The sequence below is a fragment of the Macaca thibetana genome, chromosome 10, assembly GCF_024542745.1.
Source record: "Macaca thibetana thibetana isolate TM-01 chromosome 10, ASM2454274v1, whole genome shotgun sequence".
NCBI classification, from domain to species: domain Eukaryota; kingdom Metazoa; phylum Chordata; class Mammalia; order Primates; family Cercopithecidae; genus Macaca; species Macaca thibetana.
The window spans coordinates 7,125,070-7,145,749 of record NC_065587.1 but is presented as its reverse complement, the minus strand read 5'-3'; the positions used below and the strand labels follow the sequence as shown (position 1 = coordinate 7,145,749).

Genomic DNA, 20,680 nt, shown 5'->3' with positions numbered 1-20,680 from the left:
AGTCATTAGGAGCACTGGAGGCAGATGGACCTGGACTTGAATCCTAGCTCTGTCCCTAATTAGCCATTAGTGTTGAGACCTTGAACAATGGAGCTTGCACTCTAATGCCCATCTGAAAGTAAAGACTATAACACTTAACTTGAAATACTATGCAGCCATAAAAAAGAAAGAGATCAAGTCTTTTGCAGGGACATGGATGGAGTGGAGGCCATTATCCTTAGCAAGCTAACACAGCAAGAGAAAACCAAATACCACATGTTCTCACTTATAAGTGGGAGCTAAATGATGAGAACACATGGACACATAGAGGAGAACAATGCACGCTGGGGCCTATTGGAGAATAAGAGAATTTTCACCCTCAGGAGAATGAGGATGGAGGTTGGGAGGAGAGAGAGGATCAGGAAAAATATAATAACTAATGAATACTAGGCTTAATACCTGGGTGATGAAATAATCTGTACAATAAACCCCCATGACACAACTTTACCTGTGTAACAAACCCACACTTGTACCCCTGAACTTAAAATAAAAGTTAAAAAAATAGCATTTAATTTTCACTTAAAGAAAACTACAATAAACACGAAAAAACCCATCACCTAGAAATGAAATAAATGCTAAGTAGAATAACGAGATGACATTTTTGCCTACCAGAATGGTGAAAACGCAAAAGTAAGCAAACTGCCTGCACAGGTGGGGGTTTCAGAAATGGTGGGAGTGTAAATTGATCTAACTTTCTGGAAAGTATTTTTGTCTCAAGATACATTTGGATACTATTTGACAATATGATAATTTAGCCTCTACAGCGAGGACGAAGGCTGCCGCTGGGGAAGAGAACCGGTAGCTAGGGGCTGGCAGAGAAAAGAAAACTTCCTATCACTGCATCCCCTCTTGTGTTCTTTGCATTCTGTACTTTATACATATCATCCTCTTTAAAAAATATTAAAATATTAATAGAATAAAACATATTCTTTGACCCAATAATTCCATTTCTTAAAATTTAGAACTGAAGAAATAATCATAGAGTGATACAAAAAAGCAAGTGCCAAGATGTTCACTGCAGCAAAATTTTAAAAATAAAAAATAAATGAACATCCAAATTATAACAGTTATTTAGTATCTTTTAAAATTAGATAGCAGGCCGGGCACAGTGACTCAAGCCTGTAATCCAGCACTTTGGGAGGCCAAGGTGGGCGGATCACCTGAGGTCAGGAGTTCGAGACTACCCTGGCCAACATGGTGAAACCCTGTCTCTACTAAAAACACAAAAATTAGCTGGGCGTGGTGGTGTGCCCCTGTAATCCCAGCTACTCAGGAGGCTGTCGCTGGAGAATCGTTTGAACCCAGGAGGCGGAGGTTGCAGTGAGCCAAGGTCATGTCACTGCACTCCAGCCTGGGCAACAGAGTGAGACTCTGTCTCTAAAATAAATAAAATAAAATTAGATAGCAGAACTTTTCATTGACATTAAGTGTTAACAGTATGTTAATAAGCGACAATATAGACTAAAACGTCATTATATGTGGCGTGAACCCAGGAGGCGGAGCTTGCAGTGAGCCAAGATCACACCACTGCACTCCAGCCTGGGTGACAGAGTGAGACTCCATCTCAAAAAAAAAAAAAAAGTCATTATATTGTCTTGCTTTTAAACAAAATAGCTACAATCTAGAGAAATGTGTGTCCAAACTCATCAAATTGCATACATTAAATATGTACAGTTTTTGAATATCAATTATACTTCAATAAAGCTGTTTTTAAAAAACAGAAGTATGGGTATGCATGTATGTGGACTTGGAAGAATATACAGCAAAGTATAACAGTAAATAACAATGCTTTGGTGTTAGAATTAGTGGTGATTTTTATTTTTGCCTATTGCACATCTATGTTTTCTAATTTTTCCAATTCCTTCATTCATCATTCATTCATTCATTCATTCATTCAATAGATTGTGTGAGTGTGCCTGACACTGCCTATCCCCTATAGTACAATGGGCAGTGATAACAGAAAGGTCCCTGCCTTTGTGGAGACAGGAACACATCAGGCCACAAATGTGACTCTGAGGCTGGGAGGGTCCCTGTGCAGGCTCTGGGGGCGCTGAGCTCTGGAGATGGTAACATAGGTCACAAGGAGCTGGAAGGAATCCCAGGTAGCAGATGCAGCGCACGCCAAGGCCTGAGAAGGGCAGCCGGGGAGCCTGAGGAACTGGATGAAGAGGTCTTCCCAGAAAGTCATTGGAAAGGTGAAGGCGTGAAGACAGACATGATCTATTTTATACTAAACAAAGATCACACCACTTGCCACGTGGAGAAGGGATTGCTTACGTGTCTACATTTTGTTTTTAAAGAAAACAGATTCTTAACATTTTATGCGCATTATCCTGTTAAATTCCCAACAACCTTACAAGGTGGTACCATAATCAACCTGGTTTTACAGGTAAAGAAATGAGTCTTAGAGAGGTAAATTATTTGCCCCAGGTCACAGCTAATAAGAGGTGGAGGCAGGGAGTCGAACGCAGGTGCACAAGCTCCTACCCTGGCCGGATGCCTCTACTCCCAGGCCACCAGGCTTGATCTGACTCTGAAGCACTGGCAGTAAACTGAGTCAAGGCACATGCTCAGGCATCCATACGCCACATACATGGCATGGGTGCACAGGTTCACACACGCATCTATCACTTATGCAGGACAGGTATGGGGTACAGCCAACACCAACGGTCAGCCTATTCCGATCCACTGTCTAGCAAAACAGATCACAAGGCCTTTTATGCATAAAGGAATTTTATATACATTATACTAAATTATAGTATATAATGTAGTAATATAGTTGATATATAATATAGCTAATTTGTAATATACTATATATCATGTAACTATGTATATATAACTGTTATATATAATATGTGTACATAACATATTATGCTATAATTATATAGCATAATTATATAATAATATAGTATCATATAATTATAATATAGGATTTATTAAGTAAGCAATAAAGCAGTGTACAAATGTCTATATATATCCAGATATGGTATATTTATATGATAATTATATTATATATCTGGATATATATTATACATAATTCAATTATTGCTAAAGTATAATATATACAATAAAGCAGGTACCAAGATGTAATTAATTAATATAATAATTGTAAAACTATAATAATATGTAATATATGATGTAATTATATTATAATATATAACTGGATTTACAATATGTCTGGATATATGTATCCAGCAACATAAGAATGCCCACACCTTTTGGGCCAGTATTTCCACTTCTCAAAGCTATTCTAAGGAAATATTTAGATATGAATGGAGATCTGTGCACAAAGATGTCCAGCATAACGAAAGGAAGAAGAGAAACAGCCCAGCTGCCCCAGTGACAAGGACGTGCACAGAACACTCTAAGATACCATTGACGATCTTGTTTATGATGAGTTTTTAATGATGTGGGGTGAGGGGAAAGGCTCATCATATAATGTGAAGCTGAAAAAATGGAATATACAAAGTCATACAAAGAGTGAGTTCAACTATGTAAACAAAAAAATGTGCCCACCCACACACAAAGAGCAGAAGAAAATTTATCACAATTTTAACTGTGTAACTATCTCTGAGTATTGGGATTTGGGATTTTTATCATTATTTTCACCTTTGTAGTTTGGGATATATTCTAATCTACAAAGAATTTCTGTTACTTGTGTAATCACAAAACATTTGAATAAGTTATGTATTATGGCCTATTAAAATTACCTCCAAAATGTTGGTAGAAAATGTCTACATGTACCAAGAGGAGGTAATTTAAATATGACACTTTCGCTCCAATAAACTTTCCCATTTTAAAACAAGAAGTATGCCATAATATCTTCCCAAGACCTTGATGCAAAACCACGACAGATGGAAAGGATTTATTGATGATGAATAAATTGTACTTTGCACAGAAACCATCAGAACAGAATGCAGCTGGCTTCAGCTAAACCATCTTAAAGCTTTCCCCAAAGCCAGGCACCCCATTCAGATCCATTCAGTAGAAACGTCACCTTTAGGGAAACAGTGCGTCTCGTGATATTACTGGTTTGAATTTGATTCATAGGGATGCCAACTTCGAAAATCTAAAATTAAAAGCTAATTTGTACCTGTTAAAGGAAGCTTTTTAAAAAACATTTCAACAAGAATCTGTTAAAGCCTATTGCATGCACTATCTGAAATGAATCTGATAAAGTTCTTAAAACTGTTTTAATGCTAATAGCTATTAAAGTTATAGAAGCATTTCTAATAATAAAACTGTCAACTTTTCAGTCTAAAGAAACAAATGCTAAAGGCAAATGCTAGTCACTAAAGGCAATAAGCAGTTATTTTTTTAAAGTTGAACCAACGTAGGGTACGAAACTCTAAAAATATGAATGAGAACCACAGTAGTCACTCACAAATACTCCTTTTAAAGACATGGCTGTGGCCAGGTGCAGTGGCTCATGCCTGTAATCCCCGCACTTTGGGAGGCTGAGGCAGGTGGATCATGAGGTCAGGAGATAAAGGCCAGCCTGGCCAACACGGTGAAACCCTGTCTCTACTAAAAATACAAAAATTACCCGGGCGTGGCGGCACGTGCCTGTAGTCCCAGCTACTCAGGAGGCTGAGGCAGGAGAATTGCTTGAACCTGGCAGGCGGAGGCTGCAGTGAGCCGAGATCATGCCACTGCACTCCAGCCTGGGCAACAGAGAAAGACTCCATCTCAAGAAAAAAACAAGAACAACACTAAATAAATAAATAAGTAAGACATGGCTGCAAGAGGAGTGCTGTCGAGGTGGTACCAGTTACATCCTGTATATATATAAAGGGCTCTTGTTCAGGGATGGGTTTTCAGAAATGTCAATTACCATCCTTTTTAAGATGCAGAAACTAAAAGTTAAAATCAAACAATGCTTGAACACTGGACCCTTACTTGAAATGACTGAGTTAAAAACTGGGAAGTCGTTAATTTATTTAAATCATATTTCACCTGCATCTCTTATTAGGAATACTGACATTTCCCGGCAGAAAGAGAAAACCAAACAGGAAATTGTTACAAAACTCACCCTAGAGTTCTTTTCAACCAGATCAATAAACACGCTGATGTTGACCACTCCAGTGTTCCCAGGGTCAAGCGTTTGCATTAGTTCTTTGAATTCCGAATCGCTTAGTTTTACAGCCACGCAATTTAGAATATGTCGAAATTCTTCCCTTGTTATCGGTCCATTGGGTTTCTGAGCATCAGAGTATATATAACAGAATTTTTGAAAAAAGAAAAAAGGAAGAAAAAGTATTATGTATGTTTAGCATCATTTAATAAAGAGTGAGCTTTGGCCATATAGAATTATGATTGGAAACGCAAATACATCGATTGATGATCCTTATATAACACGAGCAGTGTGTGTGTGTGTTTGTGTGTGTGTGTGTGTGTAGGGGAAATGCTAGAACTTTCCAGGTGCAGTTCCTACAATGTTCTCTATCAGGACATGGCTTTGGGTGAGCAATGAGGCCCATTTCTCACGCTCAGGCTGACTGCCTTCCCCAGAGGCTTGAATGGCTTGAACAGCTCCTATCCCACCTGAGAGCTGGGGGTTCAACCGCATGGGGCACAACACTTCCCAGCAGTTCAATTACAGTTCGCCAATTTAGTAAGAATAAATTGTACTTGTTTCTCCACCAAGTCTCATCCATTACATAAATGGACAATTACTTTGCTAGAAAAATTTCAGCCATGCTGCATAAAGAAAACATATTATGAGCAAAATACAGTGAGAAAAAAATTTCTTCCCCCAGAAAATTTATCAATAAGTAGACTGAATTCCAAAATTGAGAGATATTGTTTACTAGAAAGACAGGGTAAATAAAGAACCCTCACCTCACATAGAGACATAGTGAATATTAACGTGACAAAAGGATTTATTAAGTAAGCAATAAAGCAGTGTGCAAATGTCAACTATTATTTGGGGTTCCAAAATCTGAAAAGGATATAAGGTTCTCTTGAGGGGTAACCTAAGTACTTTAGGGGATATATGCATGCTTACCATTTGGTTTGGGAGTCATAATCAATTCTTTAATACCTAAATAGAAATTACTGACAGCTAATTTTTTAAGTGACTTTAATAAATTTACAGCACTGTGTAACCATCACCACTAATTCTAGAATATTTTCAGCACCCCCAAAATAAACCTCGTGCACATTTGCAGTCACTCCCCATGTCCAGCCCCAACCTAAGGCAATGACTTCATTTTCTATCTCTAGATATTTGCCTTTTTCTGGATATTTCATGTAAATAGAATCATAAATACATGGTTTCCTGCAACTGGCTTCTTTCTCCTAACATAGTGTTTTTGAGGATCATCCATGTTGTAGCATGTATTTTTATTCCTGACTGAGCATTACATTGCCAGATTTTGTTTATCTTGTCACAAGTTGATAGACATTTGAATTGTTTCTGGTTTGGAAATTGTAAATAATGTTGTTATGAATGTTTGCACACAAGTCTTTGTGTGGACACACTTTCATTTCTCTTGGGCAGATACCTAGGAGTGGAATTGCTGGGTTATATAAGTCACATTTAATTTTTACAGAAACTGCCATGCTGTTTTCCACAGTGGCTGTGACATTTCGCATTTTCACAAGCAGTATATGAGAGTTCCAGTATCTCCACACATCCTTGTCAACACTTATTATTGTCTGTCTTTTTCATTATAGCCATACTAGAGGGTGAGAAGTGGTATCTTGTGGCTTTGAGCTTCTCTAGTAACCATGCTGTCAAGTATCTTTTCATGGGTTCATAAAAGATTTTACTGGTTGTTCATAGATCTTCTTGGGTAAAATGCCTATTAATATATTTTACCCATTTAAAAAATTAGGTTGTCTTCTTATTGAGTTCTAAAAGTACTTGTATATTCTAGATACAAGTCCTTTATCAGATATATGATTTGCATATATCTTCTCCCAGTCTGTGGCTTGTCTTCTCACTTTCTCAGAGGTATCTTTTGAAGCATGAAATTTAATTTTGATAAAGTCCGATGCATCGATTTGTTTCTTTTATGGGTTATACTTTGGTGTCATTAAGAAATGTTTGCCTAACACAAGGTCACAAAGATTTATATATTTTTTTCTTCTAAGAGTTTTATCAGTTTACCTTTTATATTTAGATCTACTTGTGTATGGTGTAAGGGACTGAATTCATCTTTTTGCTTATGGATATCCAATTGACCTCTTAACATTTTAACAAATATTTTCCTTTCCCCCACTGAATTTGTCAAAAATAAATGGACCATAAATGTAAGGGTTTATTTATGAACTCTCAACTCTGTTCCATTGATCTATATGTTGGTCTTCAAACCAGTATCACACAGTCTTTACTACTATAGCTTTGCACTAAGATTCAAACTCTGGAACCGTAAGTATTCTAACTCTGTTCTTCTTTTCCAAGACCATTTTGGCTGTTCTTCCACCTTGCATTTCCATACGAATTTTCAGATAGTTTTTCAAAAGCGAAAAAAAAAAAAAAAAGCCAGCTGGGATGTTGATAGGGTTTGCACTGAATCTACAAAGCAATTTGCAGAAAACTGTCATCTTAATAATAGTGTCTCCAATCTATAAATATGGAATGTATTTTTATTTATTTACATATTCTTTACTTTCCTTTAACAATATTTTGTAATTTTCAATGTACAAATCTGGCACTTCTTTTGATAAATTTATTCCTAGCTATTGTATTCTTTTTGATGCTATTGTGAATGGAATTGCTTTCAGAAGTTCCTTTTCAGAATGTTCACAGCTAGTTTATAGAAATATAACTGATTTTTGTATGTTAATCTTATATTTCTGCAACCTTATAAATTCATTTATTAGTTCTAGCAATATGTGTACGCACACATGCACAAATTCCTTAGAATTTTCCGCACATAAGATCGTATCGTCTGTGAATAGAGACAGTTTTACTTCTTCCTTTTCAATCTTGATGCCTTTTATTTCTTTTTCTTTCCTGATTGGACTGTCCAGAACTCTAGCACAGTGTTGACTAGAAGTAGCAAGAGCTGACATTCTTGTGCTGTTCCTGATCTTAGCAGGAAGGTGTTCAGTCTTTTACCATTAACTATGCTGCTGGCTATGGGTTTGTTGTAAATTCCCTTTCTCAGGTGAAGGTATTTCTCTTCTGTTCTAATTTGTGGTAAGTTATTATCACAAACAGGTGTTAGATTTTTCAAATACTGTTTTTGCATCTATTGAGACAATCATGTAGTTTTGTTTCTCACTCTATTAATGTTGCATATGATATTAATTGATTTTGGGGGAAGTTAAACCAACTTTGCAATCCTGGGATAAATCCCATGTGGTCACAGCACTTAAGCCTTGTTATGCATTGATGATTTCGGTTTGCTAATATTTTGTTGAGAATTTTTGCAACTATACTCACAAAGGATATTGGTCTGTGGTTCTTTTCTTGTGATGCCTTTGCTTGGTTTTGGTATCAGGGTAATACTGGCCTCAGAGAATGATTCTGGAAGTGTTCCTTCCTCCTATATTTTCTGAAAGTTTGTGAAGGAATGGCATGATTTTTGTAAGCAATCATTGTAGTCTTCAATGTGGAGAATTTGCACATTTTTGTAAGACATATTTCTAGGTACTTGATTTTTTAAAAAATGTTATTAGAAATAATATTTTAAAAATTCATCTTTTTCTAATTGTTTATTGCAGTTTATTGAAATATTGTTGGTCTTTGTGTATTGACCTTGTATCCATTGACTTTCTAAATTCTATTATTAATTCTAATGTCTGGGAGGATTCTATTGGACTTCCTATTAACAAAATCATGTCAGCTACAAATAACAACTTCAAGACTAGGTAAAAAGGCAGGATGCAAATTACTTCTGGATGATTGATAAGAAGTGAGCCACACCTGATTTAAATGTAAGTGATCACAGCAGCTGGGTCCACTTGCAGAGCTGGTGGCAGCGTTTGGAGGCAGCACACATAGCAAATGGGATGCATGCCTGGGCGTGGATCTAAAGCAATCTTTCTTCTAAACATTTTGCATCCCTCTCTATAGCAGTAGAGAGATCTGTTTCCCATGACTGCCCTGAGCAGCCAGGCAAAAGGCCCAGCCCTGCCCACTCCTGGCTCCCACCCTTGTTCTCCTTCTTACCCAGTCCCCTCCGTGGTGGGGTGCATGGTGGCGGGATGGGAGGGGAGGGGAATCTCACTCTGAAACCATGCACTATGTAACTGTCAGGCATCTGATTGTTAATGCCATGATGTGATACCCCAGAGTGTGAACTCATCAGCAAGGACTTAGCATTAATCATCTGTGTGCTTAGCCTAAGTGCCCAGCATGGGGGCCCGGCATGGACTATGTACTCAATTCTTAAGCTACACTGTCTATTGATCTCAAGTTGAATACCACAACAATGACTTTGAAATAGTTCAATAGTTGGAGTGATTAGCATTATTGTATAGTCCTCCGTTAAAGGAAATGAAGGTTTCCCTATTTTTAATTAAATTACTTCTTCAGTATACCATTAGAACCTGAGTGGGGGGGGGTGGGTAACACACAAAGGCCTCGTTTATCTTTTTCCAGGTGGCTCAGCTGGCAGAGTCCAGGGCAGCCATGCCCAGTGCTGGAGTGTGGCTGCTCTAGAGCCTGGCGGCCTCCAACACCACTATCTGGGTAGCCTCAAATGGGTTACTTAGTACAGAGGCCTCCTTTCCTCATCTGTCAGATGGAGATAATAATCATGTTTGCCTCACTGAGGTGTGAAGTGGATTTAGTGAGTGTATACACTCCTGAATCACTTAAGACTGTGCCTGGCACAAAGTAAGCACTCAACATTATTGCTCATTCAGAGAGACCAAGTCACATAGGCCTAAAGATTCATTCGAAGAACCCCATGTTCCTGAATCCACACTGTGCTTGGAAACCCCATGCAATGGCATATTCTAGTGTGGCGGACGCAGGCACTGGTGTCTCCACAGATGGCAACCCGCAAACCTGGAGGCCACCCCCAGGCAGTGCTGGCTTCTCCCTGGGGCACCACCCTCACGCTCCAAGACGTTCCCTCCACGGCAGGTTCTAGGAGGGTGATGCTGAGCTAGGGACACCTTTGGCCTCTGAAATCATTTGTACACAGTCCTGTGTGAGCCTCAGAAACAGTAATTCACTCTACTCCTCACTGTTTACTAGAGCTTCAATTACCGAATGTGCTTAGTAAATGTTGCGTATCAAAAGGATCCAAATGCTGCTTTCTAAAACGATATTAAAGTGAGACAGGAGCTAATGGTGAACGTGAGAAAAAGCAGGTTGCAAATTCATGAATTAGCCTCTCTTTATAGTACAATTTTAAAAAATTAAGTAGGCTATTTTGGCACTAAGAAAATGCTGTTTTGGGCAATAAGTTGGTTATGAACTGATCAACTCTGGGTTAGGGTGGGGAAGGGTCACCAGGTCTGGATTGTTTGTTAATTAAACAGTGAATGATGATGAGTCACTACAATCATTATGATCTTGCCACACATTGTTCCCATCACAATTGGCACTTATCTTACTGTATTGCAATTAATTTTCCATCAGCTGTCCTCCCAACTAGACTCAACTCTTGAGGTTGGGGCTTCTACCCCTAAGTGCTCAGAACAATTCCCAGCATGTAACTGGGGCTCAAGAAGTGTTTGTTGGATGGATAAATGAACCAATATGGAGTTGTTATTGGTCTCGTTCTGAGTGTTTGCATTCTTAGAAACAATGAGTGTTTCACAAGAGAAGGCTTTCAAAATCTTACGGTGTTGATTATCAGTAATGCTTTCTTCAGTGATGTAAAGCGGTCTTCAGTGTGTCTGAATAACTTTGTGATGATGTTTTCCTTGTGAGATTCATTTCTAGAGTTGATGCTACAAAATGATTAGGAGAAAAGCAGGAATAAGATTATATTCTTGAACTTTGTTCTTTCTTAATGCAAGAAACGAGCACCCTCACCACAATACAATAGTGCTTTATTTGTGGGTGGCTCTTTATCCTGACAGTGTGCTGCATTTGTGGGGCTCATCTGAACCTAAGTTACTGTGAGCAGAGAGACGCCACGAATTGCAGGGCGAGCCTTGCTGGACCATCTCCTCTCCCCACGAGACCAACTAATCAGCCATCTTGCACACCTGTGGTTTTGGTCTCAAACAAGATCAGTAAAGGGACTGTGGAGCAGTGCTGAGCCCTCAGTGGCTGGGAAGCTGGAAGCCCTCTCTCCTGTGTGGGCAGCACATTGTAGCTGTCTCATGCACATGATAACTGAGGGCACAAATTCTGTGTTTAGAACTGCAAGGACAGCAGCCTTCTCAGCTTCTCCCTTTCCATTGACAATGACCACGCCTCCCTACACTGTCAGAGCCCCCTTTCCCTCTACGGCCTCTTTCATCCATGAGCTTGGGGCCCATCAGTGTACATGTGTGCTCTGAAGGCCATGACTACCCCCTCTGGAGACCAAAACCAAGTTCAATGTGGACTTTGCTCAGAAAGGGAGACTGTCAGAATCTCATCACAATATACCATTGGGTGCTTCTCTTTCCTGATGTTCTACTAGACCATCGTACCTTTCCTGCGAAACAATGAATGACAGTCAGTTTACCTGTGAAACCATTCTCAGATTTGTTTGGGAGTTTTTGTTGCTGCATTTATACAGCCATCTGAGCTTCTTCTGTTAGTGCAGAAACAATAAGCCTATGCCTACCACCACTTTTCAGAAACATATGCTGGCTTCCTGAGTCTAAGTTCTTCACATGACTTGTTGGAACCTCGTTTTTCTACAGACCGCCAGCACTGGCATGAACAGACGCTTTTTACAGCAGATTTTGTCCACCGGATGTCCCTGACATACGGGCTGGAGAGCTCTTTGTTGTGAGGACTCACTGCAGAGTGTTGAGCAGTAAGCCTGGCCTCTACCCACTAGATATCAGTGCAGGTTTGGATCTTAATCCTGAAAGATGCAATCCCAAATGCCATAATCCCAAATGTTGAAATCCCAAAAGATCAAAATCTCTAAATTCTAAAGCCCCTAATGCCTAAAATCGCAAAAATCACAATCCCGAAAGATTACAATCCCAAAAGCCAAATTCTAGGCAAGGGATTTGTGTGTTTTCAGTTGTACACAGCATAGTTGCATCATGTTAGGTGGAACTATGACCGTGCTATTGTTGTTATTTGGAAATTAAGTATGGTTTAAGGAGATGCCTGTGGGTACCAAGCTGCCAAGAGTAGATTTGTGAACTTAATTTCAGGTGTCAACTTGACCGGATGAAGGCATACCTAGAAACCTGGTAAAGCACTGTGTTGGGTGTGCCTGCAAGGGTGTTTCTGGAGATTAGTGTGTGGGTCTCAGTGGGCAGGGAGGGTGCGGGGGGAAGATGTGCCCTCAATGTTGGCGAGTACCATCCAATCAGCTGGGAGCCCAGAGAGAACACAGTTCTCTCTCTCTCAGAAATGGGACATTCTCTGCCGCTGCCTTGGACATTGGAAATTTGACTCCACAAAAGTGCATTATCACAATGTTGCCTTTGTGTGTGAGCATTGTATGTGTTACGTAAAAACACTGAAACTCGCCCAATATATGAAGAGATGTCATTTTTGTTCACTGCGTTTGTAAAAGATAAAATTTTTCAAGATCTTGGCTCTTCGGACGACTGCACAGGCAGTGGTGACCCACGCGGATTTTGATTGATCTTGCGAAACACTTAGGTTGTCTGTCGTGGTATTCTGAATGACTGCAGTTATGAAACTGGGTGCATGCAATTACCCACCATAGTGATATGCATTTATATATTTCACTTTTTGACCTATTTCTTTAGGAATATGGTTCATGGTTAATCTGCTCATAAGTGTCACACCTATGTGATGGTCACTAGTATATCTGAGTGTTTATGCTTGAAAAATAGGTGTCATTATTGTCTATTTTTTGTGTAAAGTGGTCTCTGAAGTGTTCTATTGTGTTTTTATGTTTCTCAAGTAAATCCCCTTTTAAAAATGTAAATAAATACCTTTAAAACAATTTTTTTTTTTTTTTTGAGATGAAGTTTTGCTCTTGTTGCCCAGGCTGGAGTGCAATGGTGAGATCTTGGCTCATTGCAAACCTCTGCATCCCAGGTTCAAGCGATTCTCCTGCCTCAGTCTCCTGAGTAGCTGGGATTACAGGCATGCACCACCACACCCGGCTAATTTTGTATTTTAGTAGAGATGGGGTTTCTCCATGTTGGTCAGGCTGATCTCGAACTCCTGACCTCAGGTGATCCACCCACCTTGGCCTCCCAACATGCTGGGATTATAGGCATGAGCCACCATGCCAGCCTAAATAATTTTTAAATTATTTTTTCCAGAATTATATTTTCATGATTTTGATGTTCTGAGGCTTCAACCTTAAGGATGATGGCATTTGTGTCTTTTGGGGTTATGATCAGCTCCCATTAGTAGCTTCCCCACCCTCAGTGTGACAACCAAAAATATCCGTGACATTGCCAGATATCTCCTGGGAGGAAAAATAGTCCCCATTTGAGAACCACTGTTTTAAAGTAAATAAAACTTTAATTCTGACAGCCCCTCTAGACAACATGCTATCAGACAAGAAAATCATAAAGAAACAGAAGTAACTTCATGTAAGGGATGAACTCAGAGGCTACAGCTCTGGAGCAGAGAGGGAGGCTTTGATTACCTGCAAGGCTGCTAACAGGGGCAGTTCATTAAATATTCATAAATCCCCGACACAGGGATGGGACCCACGAAATAGGAATTAACTCCATGGTATATTTTACTTTACAGTAGAGCACAGCACTTTCAATGAATGTGCCAATATTATAAAGCCTGTTTTTTTCTTAAAGATTCATATAGGGCAATGAATACAGGATACACATCAACATAAAATACTTCTCAGAGCAAAAAGCTGAATTCTAACATTTCATATTATTAAACATTGTTAGAAACATTTTTGGGCCCCCACCACAATAGATGTGGTATTGCAAATCTGAGGTTATAATAGATATTAAAATGAAAACAGAAATAATGACAGACAAACAATCTCCGTGACCCCTGATATCTGGGCCACTCAGACAGTGGCTGGAAAACAAACGAACATATATTGTTCCTTTCCATGTAACACCTAACAAATACACGTGTATATACAATGTTACAAGGATATGCTTAGAGCTGGGGGGCAGTGCTTGCCCTCCAGGCGGCCTGTGCGCCTGGAGCCTTTGTGGTCCACAGCTGCCTCCACCACACTCTGAGCAGGTGATCGAGTTAAGATTGTATCATCTTATGCTTCTCATCTAGAAATTGAAATAATAATTATACCAACCTTATAGTTTAAGGCAGCCTTAAATATGAAAAATTTGTAAACGGTAAATTACTGCATAAAAGTTGGCAATTATTCAATGGAGACTAATCGATTATTCAATCAATGCAAAAAAAGGAACACAGATATTCTCTGATCTTTTACATAATATGATATGTGTAACTAAAATTTGTTCCTTTTTTTTTTTTACATACCTATTTCTTTTTGTCAGGGGACCTTTACTGGTAATTTCCAACCCCCGAGGCTCATGAAATGATGTTAGAAACTTCTTCCAGTTGATTTTAGTGGTGGCTTTAAGTCCAAATCTGTATTTAAAAATAACAGCAAAAACATTACTTTAAACATTTTTTCTGTAACACTGCATGGATTAGGTTCTTCATGTTGAATTGAAAATGGCAGCAATGCATTTATATGAAGTTTCAAATCTAATGTAAACAAAATCACTTAGTAAAATAGTACTATGAATTGATTTTTTAAAGCAAGGAAAAATCAAACTGATATTAGATCTACATGTCTCTATATTGTTAATGGTAGCATACACTGAAGGAAGAATCTAAGGGATTTGATTAAAATAATAATGTCCATAAAATAATTCTTTCAAATTCATCATTTCAAGAGCCTCTATGTTGGGGCGGGGAGGACAATGGCTACCATGGGGTCCACCCTCCAATCCTGAGCCTCTGTGACTACGTTCTTGCCCCAGCAAAGGAACATGGTAGATATGATGGAGGGCAGATCTGGAGATGGAGCGACTCTTCTGGTTTATCCAGGTGGGCCCACTCTAATCCCATACATTCTTAAAATTGGAGAGCTTTTCCTAGCTGCAGCCATCAGAAGATGTGAGGACAGAAGGGCAGAGGTGTGAAGCTGGTGGCTTTGAAAGACAGAGGAAGGGGCTGTGAACCAACAAATGCAGGTGGCTTCTAGAAGCTGGAAAAAGCAAGAAATGAATTTGCCCCCAGATTCCCCAGAAGGAAAAAAGCCCCACTGATTCCTTGATTCTAGCCCAGTGAGACCCATGTGGGGCTTCAACCTATCAAACATGAAGATAATACGTGTTGTTATAAGCCACTAGGCTTGTGTACTTTGTTATGGCAGCAATAGAAAGTCAGTACAGATTTAAAGTCTTAGCAAGAATAATTAATTGGAAAATTGTTCAGAAACACATTTCCAAAGTAAATATGGTCCCATGACTCAGAGTCCAATAATTTCAGAGTTACAAGATGTCTGTGGGAGCAACCTGATGTGAGCATGGGTTTCAGAAAGACCAGAGTACCTGCTCCTGCACTCCCTACTGATGTGACCTCAGACACGCCGCTCACTGTGCTGATTCTGTATTCCTCTCATCTGGAACATGAGAATAACACCACCTACTGGGAGGGTTGTGATAAGGATTAAAGCTAACAGGTCAAAAAGCCTCGGTTGCAGGCTGGAAAACCAGCAAGCGTCCCATCACATACACTGACCTGTGTCACATACACCTTCTGTGACTTACACACTAAACCATACCTATCCTTCCCTAACAGGATGGCAAAATGTAGTGTGGGCAGAGTTCCTTAGATAATCAATATGAGATCTCAAAGTGGGCATGAAACAGACTGCCCTGTTTTGATTGCTAAAAATTAATGGCTGAGAGCAAACTGGTTAGACAAATTCTTTATCTATATCTGGGGTATTAAAAAATCCAGATAATAGAGGATAAAAGAGTGAATTTTGGGAGAAAATCTTTTGGTGTACTTGAGTCCCAATCCCAGCACAAAAGAGAGAGTGAAGGATGCCTACTCCTCACCTGAAGCCTTGTCAAAAGAGCTGGTTCCACTCAGGGAGCTTGACTCCTGTCCCCTGCAATTGAGGTGGGATGTATCGGCATCTGACTCCCAGCTAGAAACCTAGCAGGTGAGAGATGAGCTAGCTAGCCATTGGGAACAAAAAGTTTTGGCGGGCGGGGGCGGGTGGTTCGTTGGCTTGCTCTGTCAGAGTCATCAGGAAAGTAACTGCTGAGAGTTTCATGGGCATCAGACGTGGGCCACGTGAGGGAGAGCACGTGCATGCACAAACACAAAGTGGCTTCGTCCTTGCCCAAGAAAGCCACCTGGAGAAATGAACACGCCTTAATAGAGAAGGCTTGCTTTCTCTCTTCCCAGATTCCCAGAGGCTGAGAAGGAAATAGGCAATCAGCGGGGCTAGAGATGCATCTGCCTGCATTAAATGTGAAATCCAAAACCCATCAACCAGCGCTCATGATGGCAAACACCTTGAACACTTGATCAGCCCTGAGAACACAGCTTCAAGCTCACAGCAGTGCCAGTCAAATGAGAACTTTCAGCCTCCCCTTTTGCTCCTCTCCTTCCTCTGTGCATTTCAATTCCTAGAGCATGCAGAAACTTAGTTTACAAAATGAGAAAGAAGAGAAGTGCAAAGTGGGGAAAGGGTGAAGCTGCCATCATGCCGCCTTTACTCGTGCCTGTAACAGGCCCTAACAGGGAGGAAATGCAATTCATGTTTGAATCAAGCTTACATTTTTGATGGCTGTGTGAGATTGGCAGTTGCATGACTAAACTGAGGCTCTTCCTATGATCCAGGACAAACCTGGAAGCAAGATCTGCTCATGTTTTTATCTAGGGACAAAATAACTAATCCAATTGAGTAAATTTAAAGGGGCAGTGGGAAACAAAATTAGCTGTAAGATGACAGTCCATGAGTCTGCCTAGTTCAACTTAGGTTACAGATCCACCCAGCCAGATATCCATCCATTCATACATCCACATATATACCAAGCTTCACTTAAATTATTGCAATAATCTCCTAATGGGTCTTCTTGTGCCTACTCTTGACTTCCTCCAATATATTTCCGTACTTCTACCAGCCTGACGTTTTAAAAATGCAAATCCAGCTGGGCGTGGTGGCTCATGCCTGTAATCCCAGCACTTTGGGAGGCTGAGGCGAGAGGATCACGAGGTCAGGAGATCGAGACCATCCTGGCTGTCACGGTGAAACCCTGTCTCTACTAAAAATACAAAAAATTTGCCAGGCGTGGTGGGGGGCACCTGTGGTCCCAGAAACTTGGGAAGCTGAGGCAGGAGAATGGCGTGAACCCAGAAGGTAGAGTTTGCAGTGAGCTGAGATCCTCCTGCCACTGCACTCCAGCCTGGGAGACAGAGCGAGACTCCATCTCAAAAAAATAATAATAATAAAATAAAAATAAATAAATAATAAAAATGCAAATTCGGGCCGGGCATGGTGGTTCACGCCTGTAATTCCAGCATTTTGGAGGCCGAGGCGGGTGGATCATGAGGTCTGGAGATCGAGACCATTCTGGCTAACATGGTGAAACCCTGTCTCTACTAAAAATACAAAAAAAAATTAGCTGAACGTGGTGGCGGGCGCCTGTAGTCCCAGCTACTTGGGAGGCTGAGGCAGGAGAATGGCGTGAACCCGGGAGGCGGAGCTTGCAGTGAGCCGAGATCACGCCACTGCACTCCAGCCTGGGCGACAGAGGGAGCCTCCGTCTAAAAAAAAAAAAAATGCAAATCCGACCAGATTACTGTCTTGCTTAAAATCTTTCCATGACTTCCCACTGCTCTTAGGATAAAAATGACACTCCTGAAACGTACAAGCCTGCATGGTGTGGCCCTGCTCACCTCCTTAGCCTCGCCCCATGGCATGCTCCCCGGGCTCTCTTAGCACCAGCCACATTGGTCTCTCTGCTCTTCCAAAGAGCTGTACTCTTCCCTGTCCTCGGTCCCTTCTGCTTCCTGCTTCCTTTGCCAACTGCCATGTCGCCCATCATTACCTACTTCCCATACTTTCCTAGTTAATTCTACTCCTCTTTCAGGTCTCAATGCAGTCACTGTTTCCTCAAGGAAGCCTTCCCTGATTTCCACAGCCAGTGCTGTTTTCCCTATTAGACTCTCATTACACTATGTATCCTTCCACTATTGCACTTATTATTTAAATATTATTATTATTACAGCATCTAATACTTCTATAGCACTTTTGCTATGATTATGATTATGGCAGCTAATACTTGATAAATGGCTCTTTCTACTTCTGCTGCTAGCACTGTGGACATGATCATGAGAAAGAGAGATGGAGACTGATTAATTGATTTTGTTAGGCACACATGGCCACATGTAAACAAGTAGAACATGACTTTGGCTTCATGTACTACTATTCACATAAAAATTTCTTTTTTCATTTTTCTGACTCAAATTTGAGTCTTTCTTTACCAATATTTGCCAATTACTTTGATATAGTTTGTCAATATTATATATGTTCATCTTAAATTTCAACAAATTGAAAATCAACTTTTTATAATGGAAACTGCAGCTGCTATGAAAAATAAAATCAGCCTCTATATATTATGTTTAGGAAATCGCCTTGCTCTTTGGGGAAAATATCAAAGGAGATCTTCACTTACTATTACATACTAAAATAAATGTAAAAGAGATTAAAAAGTTAAATGTAAAAACTATAACTACAAAAAAAGTAGAAAAAAATCTAGGCATGTGCTTATCTGATACTTTAATAAGAATGAATTTTTAAGCAAAACTTAAAAAATCTCAAACTTACCTATTTAATTACATCAAAATATAAGATTTTTATATACCATAAACACAAAACAAAATTTAAAAGCTGAACAACAGATTAACAAAATTATAAATACATACAATAAATTGTTAAAATTCTTAAAGCATAAAGTGCTTATACAAATTAATAAGAAAATACTAAAACTTGACTTCTTCCAATAATGGTACAATAAGATTCTACTGGCTCAACCGTCCTCCAGATAATCACAATAAAATCTGGACATAATTATCAAAAGCAGCTATTTGAAAGTACTGTGATCAGAGCAGGCAAAGTCTTGTGGGGAATCCATGCTAAGAGGAGAACAGTGGGAGTGTGGTATTTTCAATGCTTTTAGCCTCAGATGAGGCACTGCAGCATGACGAGTGGCCGGAATATCAGTTAAAAAAATAAATACATAAGTAGCCTTTATGGCCTGGAAAACGAGAAGACTAATCCCAGCCACAAGAGAGAAAGAAGAAATCCTGGAAGAGAAATAGCCAGAGAGGGATCCCCAAATTCTATCTAACTCACCATAATTCTTACTGGCTGCTGAACCTCACCTGCTCAGAATATATACTCAAAATAGCTGAGCTAAACACAAAAGATCTGAACTGAGATCAGAGCTGCCACCCAAGAAACAGAGTATGCCGTTTGAGTCCAACAAGATAATTGACTACTAAAATAACAGAAGGAACATTCATTAGAAAAAAATAACTGAATTTAGAGTCTCCACAATTTAGCATTCCAAATGTCCAGGATACACTACAAAAAATATAGCACACAAGAACAACCAGAAAAAATGGAATTCATACTAAGGAGAAGTGAAAATCAACTGAGACAACCCAAATATAGGCATTAACATGCAGGATTTAAAAAGCAATGATTATAACTATCTCCAGTAAAATAAATAAAAATATGCCCACAATAAAGGACAGGACATCTCAGCAGAGAAATAGATGCAATAAAAATAACTAAATGGAAATTCTAGAAAAGAAAAATATACTATCTGAAATAAAAAATTTACTGAATAGACTTAACAAAAGAATATAGAAGATAGAAAAGAGTGAGTGAACTTAAATACAGATCAACTAAACCCAACCAGTATGAAGAATACAGAATACACATATATTTATCAAATGAACAGACTTAAAAACATGTTATGTAATACTCAATGGTCTGACATACATGTACATGGAATCACAGAAGGAGAGGAGAGAGAATGGGACAGAAAAAAATATTTGAAGAAATAAAGGCCAAAATTTTCCCAAGTTTGATTAAAGATATACATTTACAGATTTAAGATACACAACAAACATCAAGCATGATATACATGAAAAAGGCCATGTCTAGGTACAACATAGCTACAAAGCTGAAAGTCAAATTCAAAGGGTAAGTCTCGAATGCAACAAGAGAAAAGTGACTCATTAGATACAGGAAGATGCCAATTTAACAGATGACATTTCTTTCAAAACAACAGAAGTGGAAAGATGTGGAAAAATGTCATAAAGTGCGAAAAGAAAGCAAAAAGTTACTCGAAGAGTTTTCATCAAAGAGAACTTCCTTTAAAAATGAAGGAGAAATAAAGATATTTCTAAAGAAGATAAAACTAAAGGAATCCATCATTGGCACACCTATGTACCTCAATAAAGTAAGTTCTTCAGGCTGAAGGAAGACGCTAGCAGATGAAGACCTTGACTCCTCGGAAAGGAATGAAAACAGTGTCAGAAATGGTAAACTTCTGAAAAAAAAAATACAAAAGTCTTTCTTCTTCC

The 20,680-nt window shown here is 39.3% G+C and overlaps 3 protein-coding genes across 3 annotated transcripts in view; 2 read left to right on the top strand and 1 right to left on the bottom strand.

The window, feature by feature from the left end:
• PARVB (parvin beta) overlaps window positions 1–20,680 on the top strand; it is a 695,786-nt gene that overhangs the window by 189,065 nt on the left and 486,041 nt on the right. The window lies entirely within an intron of this gene.
• SAMM50 (SAMM50 sorting and assembly machinery component) overlaps window positions 1–20,680 on the top strand; it is a 718,434-nt gene that overhangs the window by 380,292 nt on the left and 317,462 nt on the right. The window lies entirely within an intron of this gene.
• The window catches only part of EFCAB6 (EF-hand calcium binding domain 6), a 310,246-nt gene that overhangs the window by 155,007 nt on the left and 134,559 nt on the right, over window positions 1–20,680 (bottom strand). Inside the window, 3 exon segments of the mRNA XM_050805818.1 lie at window positions 5,072–5,239; window positions 10,791–10,899; window positions 14,534–14,644. Of these exon segments, the coding sequence (XP_050661775.1) occupies window positions 5,072–5,239; window positions 10,791–10,899; window positions 14,534–14,644 (388 nt within the window).